Source organism: Callorhinchus milii, unplaced genomic scaffold, assembly GCF_018977255.1.
Source record: "Callorhinchus milii isolate IMCB2004 unplaced genomic scaffold, IMCB_Cmil_1.0 Scaffold2, whole genome shotgun sequence".
NCBI lineage: Eukaryota > Metazoa > Chordata > Chondrichthyes > Chimaeriformes > Callorhinchidae > Callorhinchus > Callorhinchus milii.
In genome coordinates this window covers 21,837,648-21,856,577 of record NW_024704743.1, presented here as the reverse complement: position 1 = coordinate 21,856,577, position 18,930 = coordinate 21,837,648, and the positions used below count along the sequence as shown (strand labels likewise).

Sequence of the window (18,930 nt, the reverse complement as noted above, 5' to 3'; positions counted from 1 at the left end):
GGCAGGGCAGGGCAGGGCAGGCAGAGGCAGGGAGCGGGCAGGGGAGGCAGGCAGGGAGGGAGGGAGGAGGGCGGCGCAGGCAGGCAGGACAGAGGCGGCGAGGGCAGAGGGGAGGGCGGAGGCAGGCGGGCAGGGGGGGGGCGGAGAGGCGAGGCGGGCGGGCAGGCAGGGAGGGAGGGGAGGCAGTGAGTGGTGTGACCAGAGGAGAAAGTGTTGGCATTAATGCGAGTCCTGGTGTTAAACGCAGACTCCCACCCGCCGCCCTGACAGCCCCCAAACCCCCCCTCCCCTTAGCAGCCCACAGCCTCAGCAGCACTTGTTCTGCTCGGGAATAAACCCGCTGCAAAGTGGGGGTGGGCTTGTGGCTGTGGTTGGGGGGTTGGGGGTTGTAGTTGGGGGTTGTGGCTGTGGTTGGGGGGTTGTGCTGTGGTTGGGGGCTGTGGTTGGGGGGTTGGGGGTTGGGGGTTGTGGTTGGGGCTGTGGCTGTGGTTGGGGGCTGTGGCTGTGGTTGGGGGCTGTGGCTGTGGTTGGGGTGCGGTTGGGGGTTGGGCTGTGGCTGGTTGGGGTTGTGGCTGGGTTGGGGGTGGGTTGGGGGCTGTGGCTGTGGGGTGTGGCTGTGGTTGGGGGGTTGGGGCTGTGGTTGGGGGCTGGGGGCTGTGGTTGGGGGTTGGGGATGTGGTTGGGGGTTGGGGTTGTGGTTGGGGGCTGTGGTTGGGGGTTGTGGTTGGGGGCTGTGGTTGGGGGCTGTGGTTGGGGGCTGTGGCTGTGGTTGGGGCTGTGGGGCTATATTGGATGTGGATGGAGACGGTGAGAAAGTCTGCAGCGCACAAACCTTCCCCGGTCCCGATCCTGAACGGTTTCTTGCTGGGGAGGATCTTCAGATGCTAAAAGAGGAATAAGAGAGAGGAGAGACAGAGAGAGTGAGAAAGGGGGGGAAGAGATAAAAGAAAGAAAGAAAGAAAGAAAGAAAGAAGGGGATAAGAGAGGAGAGAGACAGAGAGAGAGTGAAGGAGAGAGAGAGAGAGAGAGAGAGAGAGTGGGAAGGAGGGAGAGAGGGAAGGAGACAGACAGCAATGCCATCGGAAGGGATGGAGATGTAAACAGCGAACTATAGCATCGCTCAGAGAGAGAGAGAGAGAGGACGATGTGAAGCTGCTCAGCTCAGAGCGTCGCTGTCTGTGTGTGTGTGTGTGTGTGTGGGGAAGGGGGGGTTTAGGGTGTGTGTGTGTGTAGGGGGTGTGTGTGTGTAGGGTTTGTGTGTGTGTAGGGGTGTGTGTGTGTAGGGTGTGTGTGTAGGGTGTGTGTGTGTAGGGGTGTGTGTGTAGGGTGTCTGTGTGTGTGTAGGGGGTGTGTAGGGTCTCTGTGTGTGTGGGTGTGTGTGTGTGTGTAGGGTCTCTGTGTGTGTGTGGGTGTGGGTGTGTGTGTGGGGGGGGGGGTGTGTTTGTGTGTATTTACAGCCCTCTGAGCCGCCTCTCACCTCAGTCACTGCTGCAATAATAGTGAGGGAGGGTTCATTGTTTTCAAAGTGTTTTAAAAGACAAGAGACAAGAGACAAGACAAGACACCTCGCCGGGGATACCAGCCGCCGGCCAGCCAGCCATCCAGCCGCCAGCCAGCCATCCAGCCAGCGAGCCAGCCAGCCATCCAGCCAGCCAGCCAGCCAGCCAGCCAGCCATCCAGCCAGCCAGCCAGCCAGCCAGCCAGCCCGAGATCTTGACCGACACAGAAGCTATGGCTGTATTATTGCTGGCTTTGCTCTCGCAGATCCACATTGGCTTCGCCACTGGGTCCAGCCAGGGTTCGGGCGGACCCGCAGCTTCTCCGAGAGAGCAAGCGGGCAAATATGAAAGGGAATCTGTGCAACCCCACCTCCTCCAGCACCCCCACCTCCTCCAGCACCCCCAGCACCTCCAGCAGCAGCAGCACCAGCCCGGCGATTACAACCGGCCACCTATCCCGTCAACCGGGCTCAGATCTCCTGGCGACTCCCTGCCCACTCCTATCTGGACTTTCCTCCACACCGGAGACCCTGCGAACCTCTACCGTGCCAACTGCACCAAGAGGTACCAGCTGTCAGGTTTGAAGGCGGCATCTCGCTCGTTGAACTTGCACCTGTCTCTCCGCAGCGTCCAGGACACCATGGTCCATGCTTCTAACTTTTTGAACATGATCTTGCAGACCAACGCCGTGCGGGAGATGACCATCAAGGAGGACATGGAGTGGTACTACGCCCTGGTGAGGAGCATTCTTGAGGGTGACCCCAAGGTGCACAGAGCTGTGGTGACTTTCAATACCCAGCCGTTCACGAGCCCTCCTCAAGTGTTCCTTCAAGCCACCAGGGTGGACAACCAGATCTTCCTGCAAGACCTGTCCTCCACAGCCCACCGCCTGACCAACGCCACGGTGAATGGCGACTGGTTTCACCAGCTCAAGTCCCAGCGATCACCGGCCTCTTTCCTCTACAGGAAGCTTGTGAAAGATGACCTGAGGTCGATGCATTCCCCCATGAGGAAGAGAGGAGAGAGGTACCTGGGGGATAAAACTCACATCAAGTGGTCGCCCCCCTTCCTGGAATGTGAATATGGAAAATACAACCCTCGCTGGTTGTTGACACTTTCCACCTCCTTTTACGGATTGAAGCCAGACTTCAAGCCCGAGTTCAGGTTAGTTCTTTACAGATCATTTTCTTTTTTATATAAAAAAAAGCAGAACTGGGGGCGATTTCAAAGTTACCTGGTTTCAGGGGTTGGCGGGATTCATGCAAAAATAAATCTTCCTGGTCATGTCAAATAATCACAATAATCTTTACATTTGCAAGAGCGCCTTATCACATCATTGAGACGCTCAAAGGGCTTCACAGAATATACTGTAAAGTTATCGACTGTGTATTTTGTGGGCGAAACGCAGCAGCCAATTGTGCACAGCAGCGTCTTTAAAGAAGCCAGTAAACCTTAGCGCTTATTCTCACAGAATTAAATACACTGCCTCATATGACGATAAGGTCTTTTAGAAACGGGGAACAAAGTGTGTCATATGTGCAAGCAAAGAGTAACTGAGCATTTATATCAAAGACAAAACATTCGAGGTATTATCCTGGCTGATTTGGTGGAACTCTGAGTCAGGTTATGAGTTCAAACCCCATCAGGACTTTGAGCTCATAGTCCAGGCTGACATTTCAATTCAGGGTGTCAAAGGTGCCATCCTTTGGATGAGAGATTAAAATGAGGTCCTTTCTGCCTGTTTGGGTGGATGTAAAAGATCCCATGAACTACTAAAAAATAGAAGGGAGTTTCTCCAGGTGTCCTGGACATCAATTCACCATATAAATGTGATCATTCACTTCATGCCTGTTTGTGAGACATTACTGCTACATTCACATACGAAATACACAGTCTCTGCACTTTACAGAATTCCTGTGAAATGCTCTGAGAGGTCTCGGTGACATGATACGGTGTTATATCAAATACAAGAATTATTATTTTATATTGTTATTAAGGTTGACACAGCAATAGATGAATAGGAGTTAGGCATCACGCTTTCCATCTAGTTTCATTTTCCTTAAGAGATTGTCCGAATAATGGGCCTTGCAGCCTCATTAAAAAATTTCATGGGAGACACTGTGGAAATGTTTCCAGCTTCCCACACAAAAAAAAACCACTTAACTCACCTCGAGGTTCAAGGGAAGAACTGAATTGTAACCTTCTACTCAATTTGAGAGGGTGCCTTTTTGGGGTTGGGGGTGGTGGGGGGGTGGTAACTACAGGATGGATCAAATGATATTGTTTTATTCCAACTTATTTAATATGAAATTTGAAGTTTTGTCGTTCTTTGTTTACTATCTATGCATTATTGCAGTTTGTTTCTGTGATTTGGGTGTTGTGATATGACACAAATTTATTCAAACTATTTGTAAACGGGTTGCAATAGTGTCACTTCTGGAAACAATCTTCCATTGTATTAAACACCATCCAAACCGAATGGCTGATGTAAAGTCGTTGATACCTTATTCGATATGAATTTGATTTATTTATACAGTGGATTGTTTTCTGTAAGGTGAGGTAGCGAGCGTTTCCCGGCAATGGGTGATTGACGTCACTGTGATTGAGATGTGGTCTTCACTAATGTACCCTGATCAGTTTCTTGGCAGTCACAACACACATCTTCACGCTGACTCACTAAGCACTGTACGCACGGCGCACACACTGCTTCAGGGCCCTTAAAGAAAACAAACACTTTTGAACTTGACGATAGTGTCTCTTTCATCATTCTTCTTTTCGAAAATACCTTTTTGAAATAAACTGCTCAGTTTATATCAATCCATTCTGAAATCTTTAACAGCGATATGACTAGTCCTCATCAGTTTGTGACATTATGTCATCATAATCTTTAAAACAAGGTATTCAATTTGCGTTGTAAATTAAATCCAGAATAGATCCCGCTTTAGGTAGTTCATTCTGAAAGAAGTCTTACAGGTATTGAATAGACAGCTGGGCAGAAGGTTACAGGGTCTTAATCCTAGCAGGCATTTGTGAGTTTCATTCGGATTTGATGCAACACTGTTTTAAAGCTGCTTTTATCACTCCCCAACAGTTGGATTTGAAGGTACTCACAGTGTACACCATTGTCATACTTTGACTGTAATATGTCTGTGGGTTTGAGATATTCAAAATAAGAAACACAAAAGATTAGTGAAACCAGATCATCTTATTCAATAGCCTGCTGTGTAGCTTAAACGGTATGACTGTTTTACGGTGTCTTGGAAGTTTGCAAATACCTGTCTATACTTCATAGCTTGTGAATTACGGATCATTCTACAGTACCCACAGTATAATTTATAGAAACTACAATAGTACAATATAAGGACACATGCTGTGGAATGGCAATAAGTACTGTTAATAATAGATTTATTCCTGAAATTGTAACATAGTTGTTTCCTGAGATCACAAGTTTGTGCTATGAACAGTTGTAATAAGGTATATAAGGCTGGTATAAGAAGCAATATCCATTGCCACTGAAAGCAGGGAACCAACTGGTGGAAAAATGAAGGGTAGTTGAGCGCTGTTTCTCTCTGGGGGGCAGTAATTCAGCTGCAGTGGGTAAGCTTGCTCTGATGAGGAGCAGATTTAAATCCCCCGCCTCCCCCGACAAAGCAGTGGGAGTGTTCACTCCGCAAGAAGCTTGCAGAAAAAAAGTAAACAATCCTTCGAGAGAGCGCGGTAATAAGTTCCGTGGAAAACAATAGTACATCCAAATAGTTGCAATTATGTAGGAGTACAGAATGTTTATTTTAGTTACTGGCAGATGAGCAGAATTATGTAGAAGATACTGAATGGATTTCAAGGGCGGTGATATCACCAGAGGGTTTTGATTACATAAGCAGCAAGAACCAAGTTTTAACTAAGCCTAGGTTGTTTGTTAGTGATCAGAATCCATAGACTGGATGACAGCCTACACTCTGTATCTTTTATAATCTGTGTATTTCTAGCCTCTGCCAATACGCCTGTGTTCATTGTTAGTGAGTGGAGCCACCGTCAAATTTGGGAACTGTAGAATATCAGAGTCCTTGCAATAATCAATTGCAACTGAGTTTATATTAATAATAATCATCATCATCCTTGCATTTGGTATGTAATAATAATCCTAGCATTTGATATAGTGCCTTATCACGTCTTCAAGACGTCTCAAAAGCGTTTTAATATAGTGCCTTTCCCGTCAGGAAAACATCCCAAAGCGTTTCACAAGATTTACTGTAAAATGACTGCATTATTGACTTTCCATATATTTTAAGAATGGATTGTGTTGAAGTACTGTTGTATGTTCATATTTCTCTTTTCACCAGTTTCTGATTTCTGCAAGGTGAACACACGCCTATTGCAGTTTGTGCCCAGCTGCTTACAAAATGAGGTTGGAAATAACTAAATAGAGCTCATGAACCTAACTCGCAGTGACAGATTTTTGCTTTGTGCAAAGGATGAGGGATATCTGTGATGGAGAATGTTGTATGTTCCCACATTGTGTATCCAGTGTCACTTTCCAATACTCTCATAACGCAGGCATAACAAGCTCTGATGCTCAGTGAACATTTCTCTATTGTGCCCCAACAATAACGGAGAAGTCCCGACTAGGTCTAGATTTTCTCTATTCACTTAACATCTCAGAGCATCCAGAATTTGGCCAATTGTTGAATTCACTGTTAGTTTTGAGGTTTGTTTTGTGTGGTTCTTAAAATAATTTACAGAAAACTGGAAAATCAAGGCCATATTTAGGAACTTTCAAAATTTTTGATGCTCAAAAATGCTTCCTAAAAAGATAAATCTGTAGATGCGGATGGAATTTCTACCTTTATGTGCTTTAACCCTATTATTAGAATAGCACCCTCTACTGTGGCAATTATCAGCCTTACTCAATGGCTTCACAATGTGAGATGGTCATTTCAATGCACTTTTTGGGTTGTTCTTTACTACAGACCAGCACCCATGAGGAGCTTGGACTGAGGTCCCCAAATCTATTTAACACAGGCGCTTGCAGCCGACAGAAAGAGGAGACTTTAATCCCCTGAGTGCAATCAGTCGGTTATTACAACTAATATGTCATACACTCCCTTTTTCCAGCTGCCGCAGCTGTCTCTCTGCTGTGATTGTTTCATTTGGATCATCCAGTCTACAGCCCCAGTAGCTTCAGTGTGCTTTCCTCAGCTGGGAATATGAGGAAGCTCACTTCCCCATCTGATTCAATTTCAGGTACCAGAAATGAGAGAAGTGTTCGTGAACTCAGTCCTTGATAAGACAACGACGACCTGCATTTCATAGTGCCCTTCACGTGGGCCAGAGTCTCGGAGGGCTAAAATAAGGCATTTTAAATACAAACTTAAAAATGAATGCATAAAGACTTACTTTATCTGAAAAAGTACATTATGGAATCTTAGATTTACAGCACAGAAGGAGGCCTGTTCAGTCTGTTACATTTCGTAGGCTCTGTGAAGGTGCTACCCATTCAATTTACTTCTCTGCCCATTCCTCAGATTCATAATATTTATGTTCTTGTTCTTTGCGTGTTTTATTATCAAACATTTGTGTTTCAACTTAACCTTTTATGTTGTACTTTCTTTAACATTGTTGAATTACAACAGTCAACTGTTTCTTTGTCCGCAGTTACAATTGATTAATTCATGTCATGGCATGATACACTTAGTTGATTGCAGTCTTGCTTCTGGGTCAGAAGATTGAAGGATCAAGCCGAAGGTGGGACTTTAAATCAAAAGTCACACAAGGCTGATAGTGAGGAAGCACTGCATCGTCCTTTGGATGAAATGTTAAACCCAGGTCTTGTCTATCTGTTCAGAAGGGCATTAAGGATATTGCAACAGTATTCAAAAAGGGAAAGGGAGTTTATCCCGGTTTCCTGGTCAACAAAAATGCTCATTCATCGCATGGGTAGGAGCAGGGAATCATCCCACTTGTTAACCCTACGCCAAAGCCCTAACAAGCAGGGTGGTCCTAGCTGGACAAGCAGTGGGAAAGCTTGCCAGACAGCGATATCAATGGCAAGATATGCGATTTTAGCTGGTTAGTCTCCAGAGTTACCCGAACTCTGGGGTCCCCAAGCCTTGGCTCTTGCCAACCCGCTCCCAATACTATCCGGAATTAGGTAAGCAAAATGTATCCCTCCAAGGTGCATTCCATTCCAACAATCTGTCTCTGGGATTTCCATGTGTAGGTGTGATGTATGGAATTCTTAGCTTGGTTTGGATACTCTTAAGCATGGTGATGGGTTTCTGTAGGTATCAGACACCTGGCTGAACCCAAAAACAAAAATTTCATGGGACTAGCTGGTATACATGGCTGCAGGGTTACCTACAAAAAGAATAATTTCATTTAACAATAGTTATCCACAAAGGTGTTTGAGGCTTTTCAATGTGTTTTGACAGGAACTATGCTTTTACTACTGCCACAGAAACCATAGATAGACTTGAGCTCAGTGGTTGCGCTGTAAGATATACAAGAGGAAGAGTTGAGACCCAGCTTGAGAGGTGTTTTCCTCAGCAGCACAGAGGCACCAGAAATGATATAATCTACTTGTTGTCTTCAGCAGTTCTTGTTGCCACCTTCCCTTGGCTGAGGGGCAGGACTATTATTGCAATAGAAGAAATGTTGTTTAAAATTCGGCAGCGGAAATGAAATTTGCAAATGGTATTTTTCAAAACAATTCCACGTGTTGAGCATAGACAGAGAAACGGAAATCTAAGTACCTTCTTCCTTGTTTGGTGTGCAAACCCGTCCTTGTGCAGCGCTCCAAGACATTATACTTCATGAAGGCTGCTATATAAATGCTCGTGCTTGTAAATTGTAGTGCTTAAAGCATTCGCCTCCCAAGAGAGAGGACCCTGGGTTTGATTCCTGGCAGGGCAAAACGTTGGTTAAGTTTCCTTACTCCACACACCTGTTTACCTAGCAGTAAGTAGGAACCTGGTTGTTAGTCAATTGGCGTGTCACTTTTCCGAGGATATTAATCCATTAAAAAAATGTGGTCATTCAATCCATGACTGTTTGTTGGACACTGCTGTACACAATTGGGTGCCATGTTTTGCCTGCAAGTCAATGCACTTTGTAGTATTCTGTGAAGCGCTTTGAGACTTCTCGAAGACCTGATAAGACACTTACATCAAATGCAAGGATTGTTGATATTATTATATTGCTGTCTGGTAAGTGTTTCTGCTGTCCACCTGGGACCACCCAACCTGTTAGAGCTTTGGTTTGCAGGGTTAACAGGAGCTGAGTGGGATGAATCCCTTCCCCCAGTGACTTGACTGCCCTTCCAGGTCCTGGCAATGAGCCAGGTGTCATCAGTAGTGTCCTGGAATACTGCGGACCCTCCTGACTCAGGAACCGGACTACCACGACTGCAACAGAGGCTTGTCATTCCATTGCCAAACATGTCACTTGGGAGCCAGTTCAGCTACAATGAGACCCTGCTAAGCCTCCCCCCTACCCCAAGGAGGATAGTCACTGGTTGGTAATTTGGCATCCGACAAGAGCGGGTTTGAGCACTCACTAGGTAGGTAGCAGGAACTCCCTCCAAGCATCCCGGTGGGCAACACAGCTCACCGTGAAATCCGTGAGGGCATTGCCACCATCTTCTTGTCCGCAACTCAGACACATGTCCCTTCCCTTTGAGTAATGGTTCCACCAGTTGGAAGATGCCGTATTTGAGCAGCAGCTGTTTGCCTCTCTGCAAGGTGATCAAGGTGGATTCCAGGCCTGGATGTACGAATGTGTGTCCACGAACTCAGACTCCAGGTAATGTCTTCCAGGAGCTAACAAAATCCAGAATTGCAGAACTAAGATACAATGGAAAATTAGAAATTGGGAATGAGAATGATTTATTAAAGAACACAACATCCTGATGGCTGCAAGCATTTTGTTATGTGCAGAAAAATACACCTACAATTGTTCCGACAAATGCACAGTAACTTACACTTAAAGTCAAATCCAGTGAACTATTTTGAAACGTTTTGACAACGTAATAAAGTACTGCACGGATAATTATTATTATTAGTAGTAGTATATGTTTTCTTTCAATATCAGACACCAGTAATACAGACTGTTTTCTTGGAAGGGGTGGGTGGGGGAGGATCCGGGCTACCCCTCGTAAAGGACACTATATAAATGCTAGTTGTTTTTGTCCAATGTTCAATCAATGTTATATTGTTGTAACAACTGCAAATTTATGCTTTTAACTATTTTTTACTAGGAGAGCAAGGTAGAGCTCATGGCATCATCATAATATTGAAGGTAAATCTTGTATTTGTTATTAGTGTCCTTCACGTCAGGAGAACAAAGCGCTTCACACTGATGTACTGTAAAGTAGTGACTATATTCAGTAGGCAAATGTGGCAGCCAATTTGCACACAACAATGTCCCACCATTAACAACCATGAAGATTAATTATAATTGGGGCATTGTCGGCCAGGAAACTGGATGCAACTCCTCCTTAGGAATAGTGCCACAGAATTTTAACATTTACACCCGGAAAGACAGACAGGGCCTCAGTTTAATGTCTCATCCGAAGGTTGGCACCTCTGGTTCAGGTCTCCCTGATTAAATTCCCTTTTCAAATAATTTATATTAGTAAATAATCCTTGCATTTGGTATAGCCCTTTCACATCAGAAGGACATGCCAATGCGCTTCACAGGATTTATTCTGAATGGAATGACTGTGAATTTGTAGGCGAATGGGGCAGTCCATTCGCACACAGCAATGTACACAGACTGTCCATGAAATGAATTTATTTGGGGGATTGTTGACCAGGACACCAGGAGAAACTCCATTCTTTATTAATGGACTCTGTTTCAGCACTGTTTGTGGCAGAGAGTGCCACATCCCAACTGCCCTCTGTGTATTTATTTTCTAACTTCCCATTTAATTATTTTTGCGATTATCTTAAAAGTGCAGAATGGAAACATACCTCCAACCCCAAAAAATATTTGAGCCATTTCAGAAATACTTACTCATGTCCCGCGCTCGAAGTGGGCTGGTATGTGCTGGTACGCTAAGCAAAATTATAGATTTCGGAATCAGGAAGGGTACCCTAATCAATTCTTGCACCACGGCCCCCTGGCCTTGTTATACCACTGGGTGATGAAACCAAAGAGATGCTTTTAACCTGATAAGGTTAAGGAACTTAGGCAAATTTCCTTACTCCACACACATCCATGCCTCTGTTTACCTAGCAGTAAGTAGGAACCCGCTTGCTAGTCGATTGGCGAATCGCTCTTCCGGGGGTAATAATCCTTTCAAAAAACCCCAAATAAATAAATGTAATAATAAATTTGTCACTCAATCCACAATTGTTTGTGGGACATTGCTGTGCGTAATTGGCTGCTGCATTTCGTCCACAAAATATAGTCATTTCACTTTGGAATATATTCTGTGAAGCGATTTGAGAGGTCTTGACGACGTGATAAGCCACTCTATCAAATTCAAGGATTATTATTATTATTTAAATCTATGCCCTTTGATTTGTGGTAAAAAAATGAGCAAGACACTAAAGACTAGGAAGCAAAGTAATAACTTATTAGGCATAATATAAATATTTTAGCAGGTACTTTGTAAAATAAATTCTTAAAATTATTGTAAGGTATAATTTTTAAGGAATATTTTGTAAACAATACAGTAATTAGCTTTATTGAAATGTTTACCATCAAAATAAAATTGAGAACAAGCTGTATAATTGTAGATTTTTTTAACTGAATAACCAAATCAATTAAATAATCAGAATTAATATCATTTGATATGCTGTATAACTCAACAAACACATCATAAATGTACAATTCCATAGTATCTTTGGATGAGACATTAAATCGAAGTCTTGTCTACCTGTTCAGATGAACATTAAGGATCTCATGGTACTATTCAAAAAGAAAATGGAGTTTCTCCTGGTGCCCTGGTCAACAATCTCTGAAATAAACTGTAATTTGCTTCACAACTGCTCGTGGAGATATTCCTGTAGGAAAATTGGCTGTCCCATTCAACTCCAAATACACAGTCACACTTCAGTATCAAATCTGGTGAATTGCTTTGAGCCATCTCAATGCCTTGATAAGGTGCTATACCAAATACAGTGACTATTATTTGTATCAATATCATTGTAATATTTTATAGATTTATTTCTGGTAACGTGGTAAAAAATGGTAAAAAATTTGTGGCCAAAAAGATATGGACAAAGCATAGCTGTACCTATGTTTGTCTGCTTTTCAATTTGGCCTCTTTTTATCAGCCCCTTGGGATGTCCTCCTGACGTGAAAGGCGCTATACAAATGTAATGTTGTTGTTGTTTTATCATCCGATATGATTGGCATCATATCAGAGTATGTCTTCCGGTCAGTCTAGTTATTGGTATCATCTCTGTCAGTAATTCTTTACTCAGCATTCTCCTCACTGATATGAATTATTCTGTGTTCATCTTCATCTTCGTGCAAAGGTGAGTGACAAATCTCCTACAGCACTAATTGCACTGACTTGTGGAAATATTTCTCAACAAGAATTTGGTTGTTCCTCCTAACTGCACACAATCCTGTGGTTTATTGAAACATCACTTTGACCTGTCGGTCTCTGATCTGTTTCTTCTGCTTCATTACCTTCTCTGCTGATTGGAAATGTTTGAAGGGTATATAGCATAGTTTGAAGCTATCAGAACCGGTCTGCATTGTTGAATTGGCCTGTCACTGTGCATTATCGCATCTGTATTTATTATAAGCCTGTGTGTCCCTCTCCCTTAGCCATCTTCACATGAAGTGGCTAAATAAATTAGCTTGTTCTTCTGCACGTCCCAGCTGGGGTCTGCACTACCATTTCATCTCATCCAAGTAGAATACAAAGTTAGAATTTTTCCATTTTCTTCAGAGCGTACTAACTGTAAGCCGGGAATAGGTTACAAGGTTGTAACAAAACGAAGGGGCTCTCATAACATCATATATCAATGGAGAAAAGCTTGATAGATTTAAAAAAAGATGTTAGAGCCTTCAGATTGTGTTATGTACTTGAAGCACACTTTGAACTACCTGCTGTGTTATTACACGGGTTTGATTCCCAGCAGGGGCAAGACCTTGCCACGAACCTCTATTTATCTAGCCATAAGTAGAAACCCAGATGCTAGTCGATTGGTGGTCTACAGTTGATCTGCGACGGTTTGTGGGAAACTACTGTGTGCAATTGGCTGCCGCGTTTCGCCTACAAAATACACAGCCAATCCACTTTACAGTATATCCTGTGAAGCTTGTGACGTCTCAATGATGTAATAAGGCATTATATCAAATGATATCAAAGGATTATTGTTATTGCTCCAGTTAAAGGGTGGAGTGTTGATTTCTGGGCACATCCCCTCTTTCCCTTGCCTTAGTTTGTTCCTTGGCTGGCAATGCCTGAGATGGCGTGACAGGCCATCATGCCATTTCATAAGTTACTCATTGCAAGCGTCACTTGGAGTCCTGTAGCTCAGTGGTCAGAGCACTCGCCTTGCAAGCGAGACACTGGGTTCAATTCCAGGCAGGGTGAAACCTTGGACAAGTTTCCTTACTCCACACGCCTAATAATAATCCCTCCAAAACAAAACACTAATAAATTGGTCATTTTCAATCCACGACTGTTTGTGGGACACTGCTGTTGGCTGTTGCGTTTCGCCCACAAATATACAGTCAATTCACTTTACAGTCTATTCTGTAAAGTGCTTTGAGATGTCGAGAAGATGTGAAAAGCGCTATATCAAATGCAAGGATTATTATATTATTCACTGAAATCAATGAATGCAACATGCATGTTTTTTTCCCCTGAGCCCCATAATGTACTGAAATCTATACTAATAAAATGACAATATCTGTCTGTCTGCGCTTCAAGATGGATCTCAATAACTGATTGATGTAGTGAAATTATTTATACTTCATCTGAAACATCTTGCACTAGGAATGACATGGGCATATTTGTTTTCGGGTATTTCCTATCATTCATGAGTTATGACCTCAAATGTATTTCAGTTTTGCGTTTTTCACTGCAGTTACACCTAGTGGCCGCCGAGTCAAAGTGAAGCTGTGGCTTCATGCATCACAGAGCATGCATGATGCCACAGCAACGGTGGAAACAAAATAAAGAACACAGACGAAGCTAAGCCACGGCAACAACAACAAAATAAATTTTTTAAAGTGCCTTTCATGTCAGGAGGATGTCTTTGTGATTATAAATTATACATTTATATTATCATTATAAAGATACCTAAGTGAAAATCAAACCTTTCAAGGATAAGTAAAAATCCTAGACCAAAGGGAGAAGACCCATTAAATGAAAGTGAAGAACAAAGAACAGCGCTGCTGCACTTCAATGCTGAAAAGACTGCAACACCGTGCCAAAAAGAGTTTCCCACTCAAAGAACAGCACAACCATAATGAGTCCTCCCACAGAGGCCTCTCAGATGAGTATAGATAAAGATGAAATGTCTGGTTGCAAGCGTAGCTGCAACAGGTACAGCTAGTCTCATATAAAGCCACAACCTAGACACGTCTTATGAGAATGGAATTCAGCCAGTTCCTTCATGATCAATCCTCCAATGCATTCCAATATATGCGCAAAACTAGCCAAAGCCCCATCTTAAGAGCCACTGAAACCAATGAGATGTTTCAATAGGTATCTAATCACTTCTTGTGGTTAGATACCACATTTACATTTGAGAGCCCTGATGGTTGTGTTCCTCACAGGATCCTATTGAGAAGCTTTGGGAGGGCAGTTTCTAGGTGAGTTTACGGTTCCTTTCATTGACCCGAAAGACCCTTGTCCTTCTCACAATATCTCCCAGAAAAGCTTCTAGAAGCTCAGTATTAATTCCATCCACACATGTTGCCTTACTATTTCCTCTGTAAAGGGAATTTTAAAATTCTAAATTTTAATTTTAAATTCTAATTTTGTAAATTCTGAAAACCTTCCTCTTCGACCGCGCCTACATTCCCTGCCCACCCTCGGCTGCAGGGTTTCACGGCTTGGTGTGTGCTCTGCCACTGTTAAACTCTCTGGGATGATGTCCTGCCTGAGGCCTGCTATATAAATGCAAGTTGTTAGCAAGGTAATTCGCTGCTGAGTTCACATGTTCCCAGCGGACTGGATTATTAAGGCTTTGGGTGGCACTGCAGCAGAGCCCTGTCCTGCCCTCAATGCCAACACAAGCGTATTGATCATAAACAGCCACTGGACAGTGATATGATAGTGATAATAATAATAATAATAATAATAATAATAATGACTTCCAAATTTGGTATAGTGCCTTTTACGTCAGGAGGACATCTCAAATCACTTCACAGGAAATATTGCAGTCTGTCTCAGTGGTAACTCTTGTCTCTGAGTCACAAAGTTGTGGGATCAAGCCCCATGGCAAGACTTGAACTCACATCAAAATAATCCCTCCAAAACAATAATAAGTTGGTCATTTTCAATCCACAACTGTTTGTGGGACACTGCTGTGCGCAATTGGCTGCCGCGTTCGCCCACAAATATACAGTCAATTCACTTTACAGTGTGTTCTGTGAAGCGCTTTGGGACGTCCTCCCGACGTGAAAAGAGCTATATCAAATGCAAGGATTATTATTATTATATACAGTGAAGCGCTTTGAGACGTCGATCCTCATCCTCACTTACAAGGCCATTCATGGCCTTGCACCCTCCTACCTCTCCGACCTACTATCCCCCTACTTACCTGCCCATACCCTCTGTTCCTCTGGCTCCGGTCTGCTCCACATCCCCCGCCCCAACCGCCCTACTATCGGTGGCCGGGCCTTCAGCCCCGAGGCTCTGGAACTCCATCCCCCAGTGCCTTCGCCGCCTCCTCCCTTTCCTCCTTCAAGGCTGGTCTCAAGACCTTTCTCTTTGACCGCGCCTTCAGCTCCCCTCTCGACTCTCTACCCCCTCCTCGCTCCCTCCTTTCCCTCCCCTCACCCTGACCATTTCCCCCCTGCTTGGGTCCTGACCCAACTATACAGCGCCTTGGGACATCCTCCCAACATGAAAGGCGCTCTATAAATGAAATCTTGTTGTTGTTGTCGAGAAGACATGAAAAGCACTATATTGAATGCAAGGATTATTATTTATTATTATTTAAGCTGACACTCCAGTGCAGTGCTGGGAGTGGTGTTGCATTGTCGATGGTGCTGTCCTTTGGATGATACGTTAAAACCGAGATCCCATCTGCATGTTGGTTGCCGTGTTCACCACAGACACACAGTCACTCCACTTCACAGTATATCTTGTGAAGCTCTTTGGGATGTCCTTGTGATGTGAAAGGCACCATACCAAATGCAAGGATTATTATTATAAAGTGTAGTTCAAGCATAGCTATACCGATGTTTTCTTTTTCGATTTGACCTCTGTGTTTTGAGCTGTGTATTATGTCCGTCGGATGTGACAGCCAATTTGTGCATAGAGTCCCACAAACAGCCATGAAGTGAATCACCAAATTTATTGAGGGATTGTTAGCCAAGAAACCAGGACAAATCTCCTCTTTGTGAGTAGAGCCATGGGATCTTTAACGTCCACCTGAACAGGCAGATGGCTTGACCTTGGTTTGACTGAAACAACCTAAAGGTTTCACAGAGGGCGTGAGATATTTGGAAAACAATGTGATTCCGTGGGATTGTAGGATTGTACTGTTTTACACACACGTGGGCTTGACAGCTTTTTTTATTTTAAATGATTGCCACAGAATCAAAATAACAAAACTGAGCCGGCTTCAAGATATCCAGTATTTTTCAAGCAGCCTTAGGGAGAAAATCATTCTGCAGAAGCCATATGGGTGTTTAGTTCCAAGGCCAATCTACAGAAATGACTGGGAACATGCAGGGTTTCATAGCAATTATCACATTGAATCTATTAATAAATGTTAATTTTTTTCACCTCATAATCATAAAAAAAGAGCAAAATGGTTTGAAATGAACCAGAAACCTTTACTGATACAAAAGTTTGTAGAAATGTGCAATGTACAGTCCCAAAAGGCCATGATTACGAATTGTTTGAGTTCCTGTATTTACAGCCACTTGCATTTATATAGCGCCCTTTGTGTAAAATAATGTCTTGGAGCGCTGCACAAGGACGGGGACACCAACAAGAGAGAAGGGAGACAAACTAACAGGGAAATAGATAAACTTAGAAAATATTCAGAGATATGGAGGAAGAACAAAGCAATGGAATTAAATACATAAAAAGCTCCCACAATCTCTACAATAACAAAATTAAATTTGTATAGCGTCTTTCACATCAGGAGGACATCCCAAGGCGCTGGACAGTCTGTGTTTCGGACCTGAGCTGGGAGTCAGGATTGTGGAGGGCGGGGGGGAAGGAGGGTGATCGAAAGCAAGGTCGATCTTATAGAATCCTATAAGATTCTTAAGGGTCTGGAACGGTAGGTGCTGTGAGACTGTTTCGCCTGGTTGGAGAATCTAGAACTAGGGATCATAGTCTAAGATTAAGGGTCAAACTGAGTTGAGGAAACATTTCTTCACTCAGAGGGTAGTGAATTTGTTGAATTCTCTACCCCAGAAGGCTGTGGATGCTCAGTCCTTGAACATATTCAAGACTAAGGTTGATAGATTTCTAAAGGATTAAGGGATATGGGAATAGGGCGGGTAAATGGAATTAGGTTAGAAGATCAGCCATGATCTTATTGAATTGTGGGGCAGGTTCAAGGGGCTGATTGTCCTGCTCCTATGTCTTATGGTCTTATGGAAGAGGAGGGTCTTGAGATGAGTCTTGAAGGAGGCAAAGGAGAGGGCGAGGCAGAGGGATTGTGGGATGGAGTTCCAGAGGGTGGGGCAGAGTGTCAGACGGACCGCCCACAATGGTGGGGCAGGCGTGGCGGGAGACATGAAGCAGGCCGCAGTCCGATGAGCGGAGGGAGCGGGCAGGATGCTAGAGGGTTAGGCAGTCGCAGAGATCCACTGTCTAATACAATACAATGGCAGTGGATGCTTGATGGGCTGAATGCCCTACTTCTGTTCCAAAGTTTCTACATTCCCATTGCGGGTCGGATAGATTGGTTTCCTAAATAAGGCTGACAGAATTGTTTGTTGTTGGCTGGACAGAGTGATAGTAATGAAATATGACGGCAAATTAATTTGTAATCAGTGATCTTCTTCGAAAACATACAATTCCCTTTAGTCATTCAAGGTTTAAAGAGAACATATTCAGCACATCACAAAATGGTCTACTTTTCATAGTTGGATGGAAAGAGAATTGTCTGTCATATCTGTTGGAATGGAAGATTGTGATATATATTGTGTAGACTCTTGGTAATCATATGTATCTTTTGGGGGAGTCAATCTACAAACCGGGTTTTCACTTGCAATGAAGGTCATATTGAAAAAATGGAACTAACATATCCAACAATTAATAATAATAATCTTGCATTTGATATAATGGCTTTCATGTCATCGAGACATATCTCTTCTTTCAAAGTGCTTCACCAGGTATACATCAAAGTGGTTACGACTGCGTGTTCTGTGGACCAAATGCATGGGAAACCTGGGCAGTTAAACTGCTATGTGGTCAGTTTGGCGTGCGGATAAACAACTTTCTATTGATTTCTTCCCCTCACTTGCAAAAGTTGAAAGTCAATTTCCATGCAGACTATCAGCACGTCTTGAAGTCCTGGCTTACATTATCTTCATTGGCTGTTTGTGGGACACTGCTGTGCACAAAATTGGCTGCCGCATTTACCCACAAAATACACACAGTCATGGCACTTCACTGTATATCCTGTGAAGGGCTTTGAGATGTCTTGACAATAAGATAAGATACTTATCAAATGCAAGATTATTATTTTTATTATTTATTGTTAACGAAGAAATTGGAGTACAACTGCCTGTTTTTTCATGGCCAACAATTTTGCACTTAGCTCTTCTTAAGACAAGATTTATTAAGTCACAGTGGGAATCTAAAACATCAAAGATATTCCAATGAAAGATAATCTATTCGTATTCTCCCTCTCGCTCTCTCTCCCTATCTCTCTTTGTAATCCACTGTTCAAAAATTAACTATTGTGACCAATTGCTGTGTCTGTCTTTTGAGACATTAGAGTCTAAGTAGCCAAGTTTCTAAAAATAGATCAACTTGGTTGTAACCATCTTGATTACAAAGGAATTATTTCAGTTTTTTATTTAGCCGATTGTTTGTCACACGCAGAAGCACATCACCATGCTTAAAAGTATCCAAACCAAACTATTGAGAACTTTAGGTATGCATAGAAATTTCCCATGCATGATTACATGAATTGTGCTTGTCTCCGTTCATCTCAAAATGCTTCACAGTGCTGGCTTGGGGTGGGGGTGGAAGCCAGGAGCACTGGGGAGAGGTAAGATAACCAAAGCACGATCAAAGAGATACAATTTAAGATGTCCCTTGAAA

At 43.4% G+C, this 18,930-nt stretch overlaps 1 protein-coding gene across 1 annotated transcript in view; it reads left to right on the top strand.

Moving 5' to 3' along the window:
* Positions 1-1,672: 1,672 nt before the first annotated feature.
* The window catches only part of gpr158a (G protein-coupled receptor 158a), a 193,917-nt gene continuing 176,659 nt past the window's right edge, over positions 1,673-18,930 (top strand). Inside the window, exon 1 of the mRNA XM_007889712.2 lies at positions 1,673-2,663. Coding sequence (XP_007887903.2) covers positions 1,732-2,663 — 932 coding nt within the window. The 5' untranslated portion in view covers positions 1,673-1,731. The remainder of the gene's footprint in view (positions 2,664-18,930) is intronic.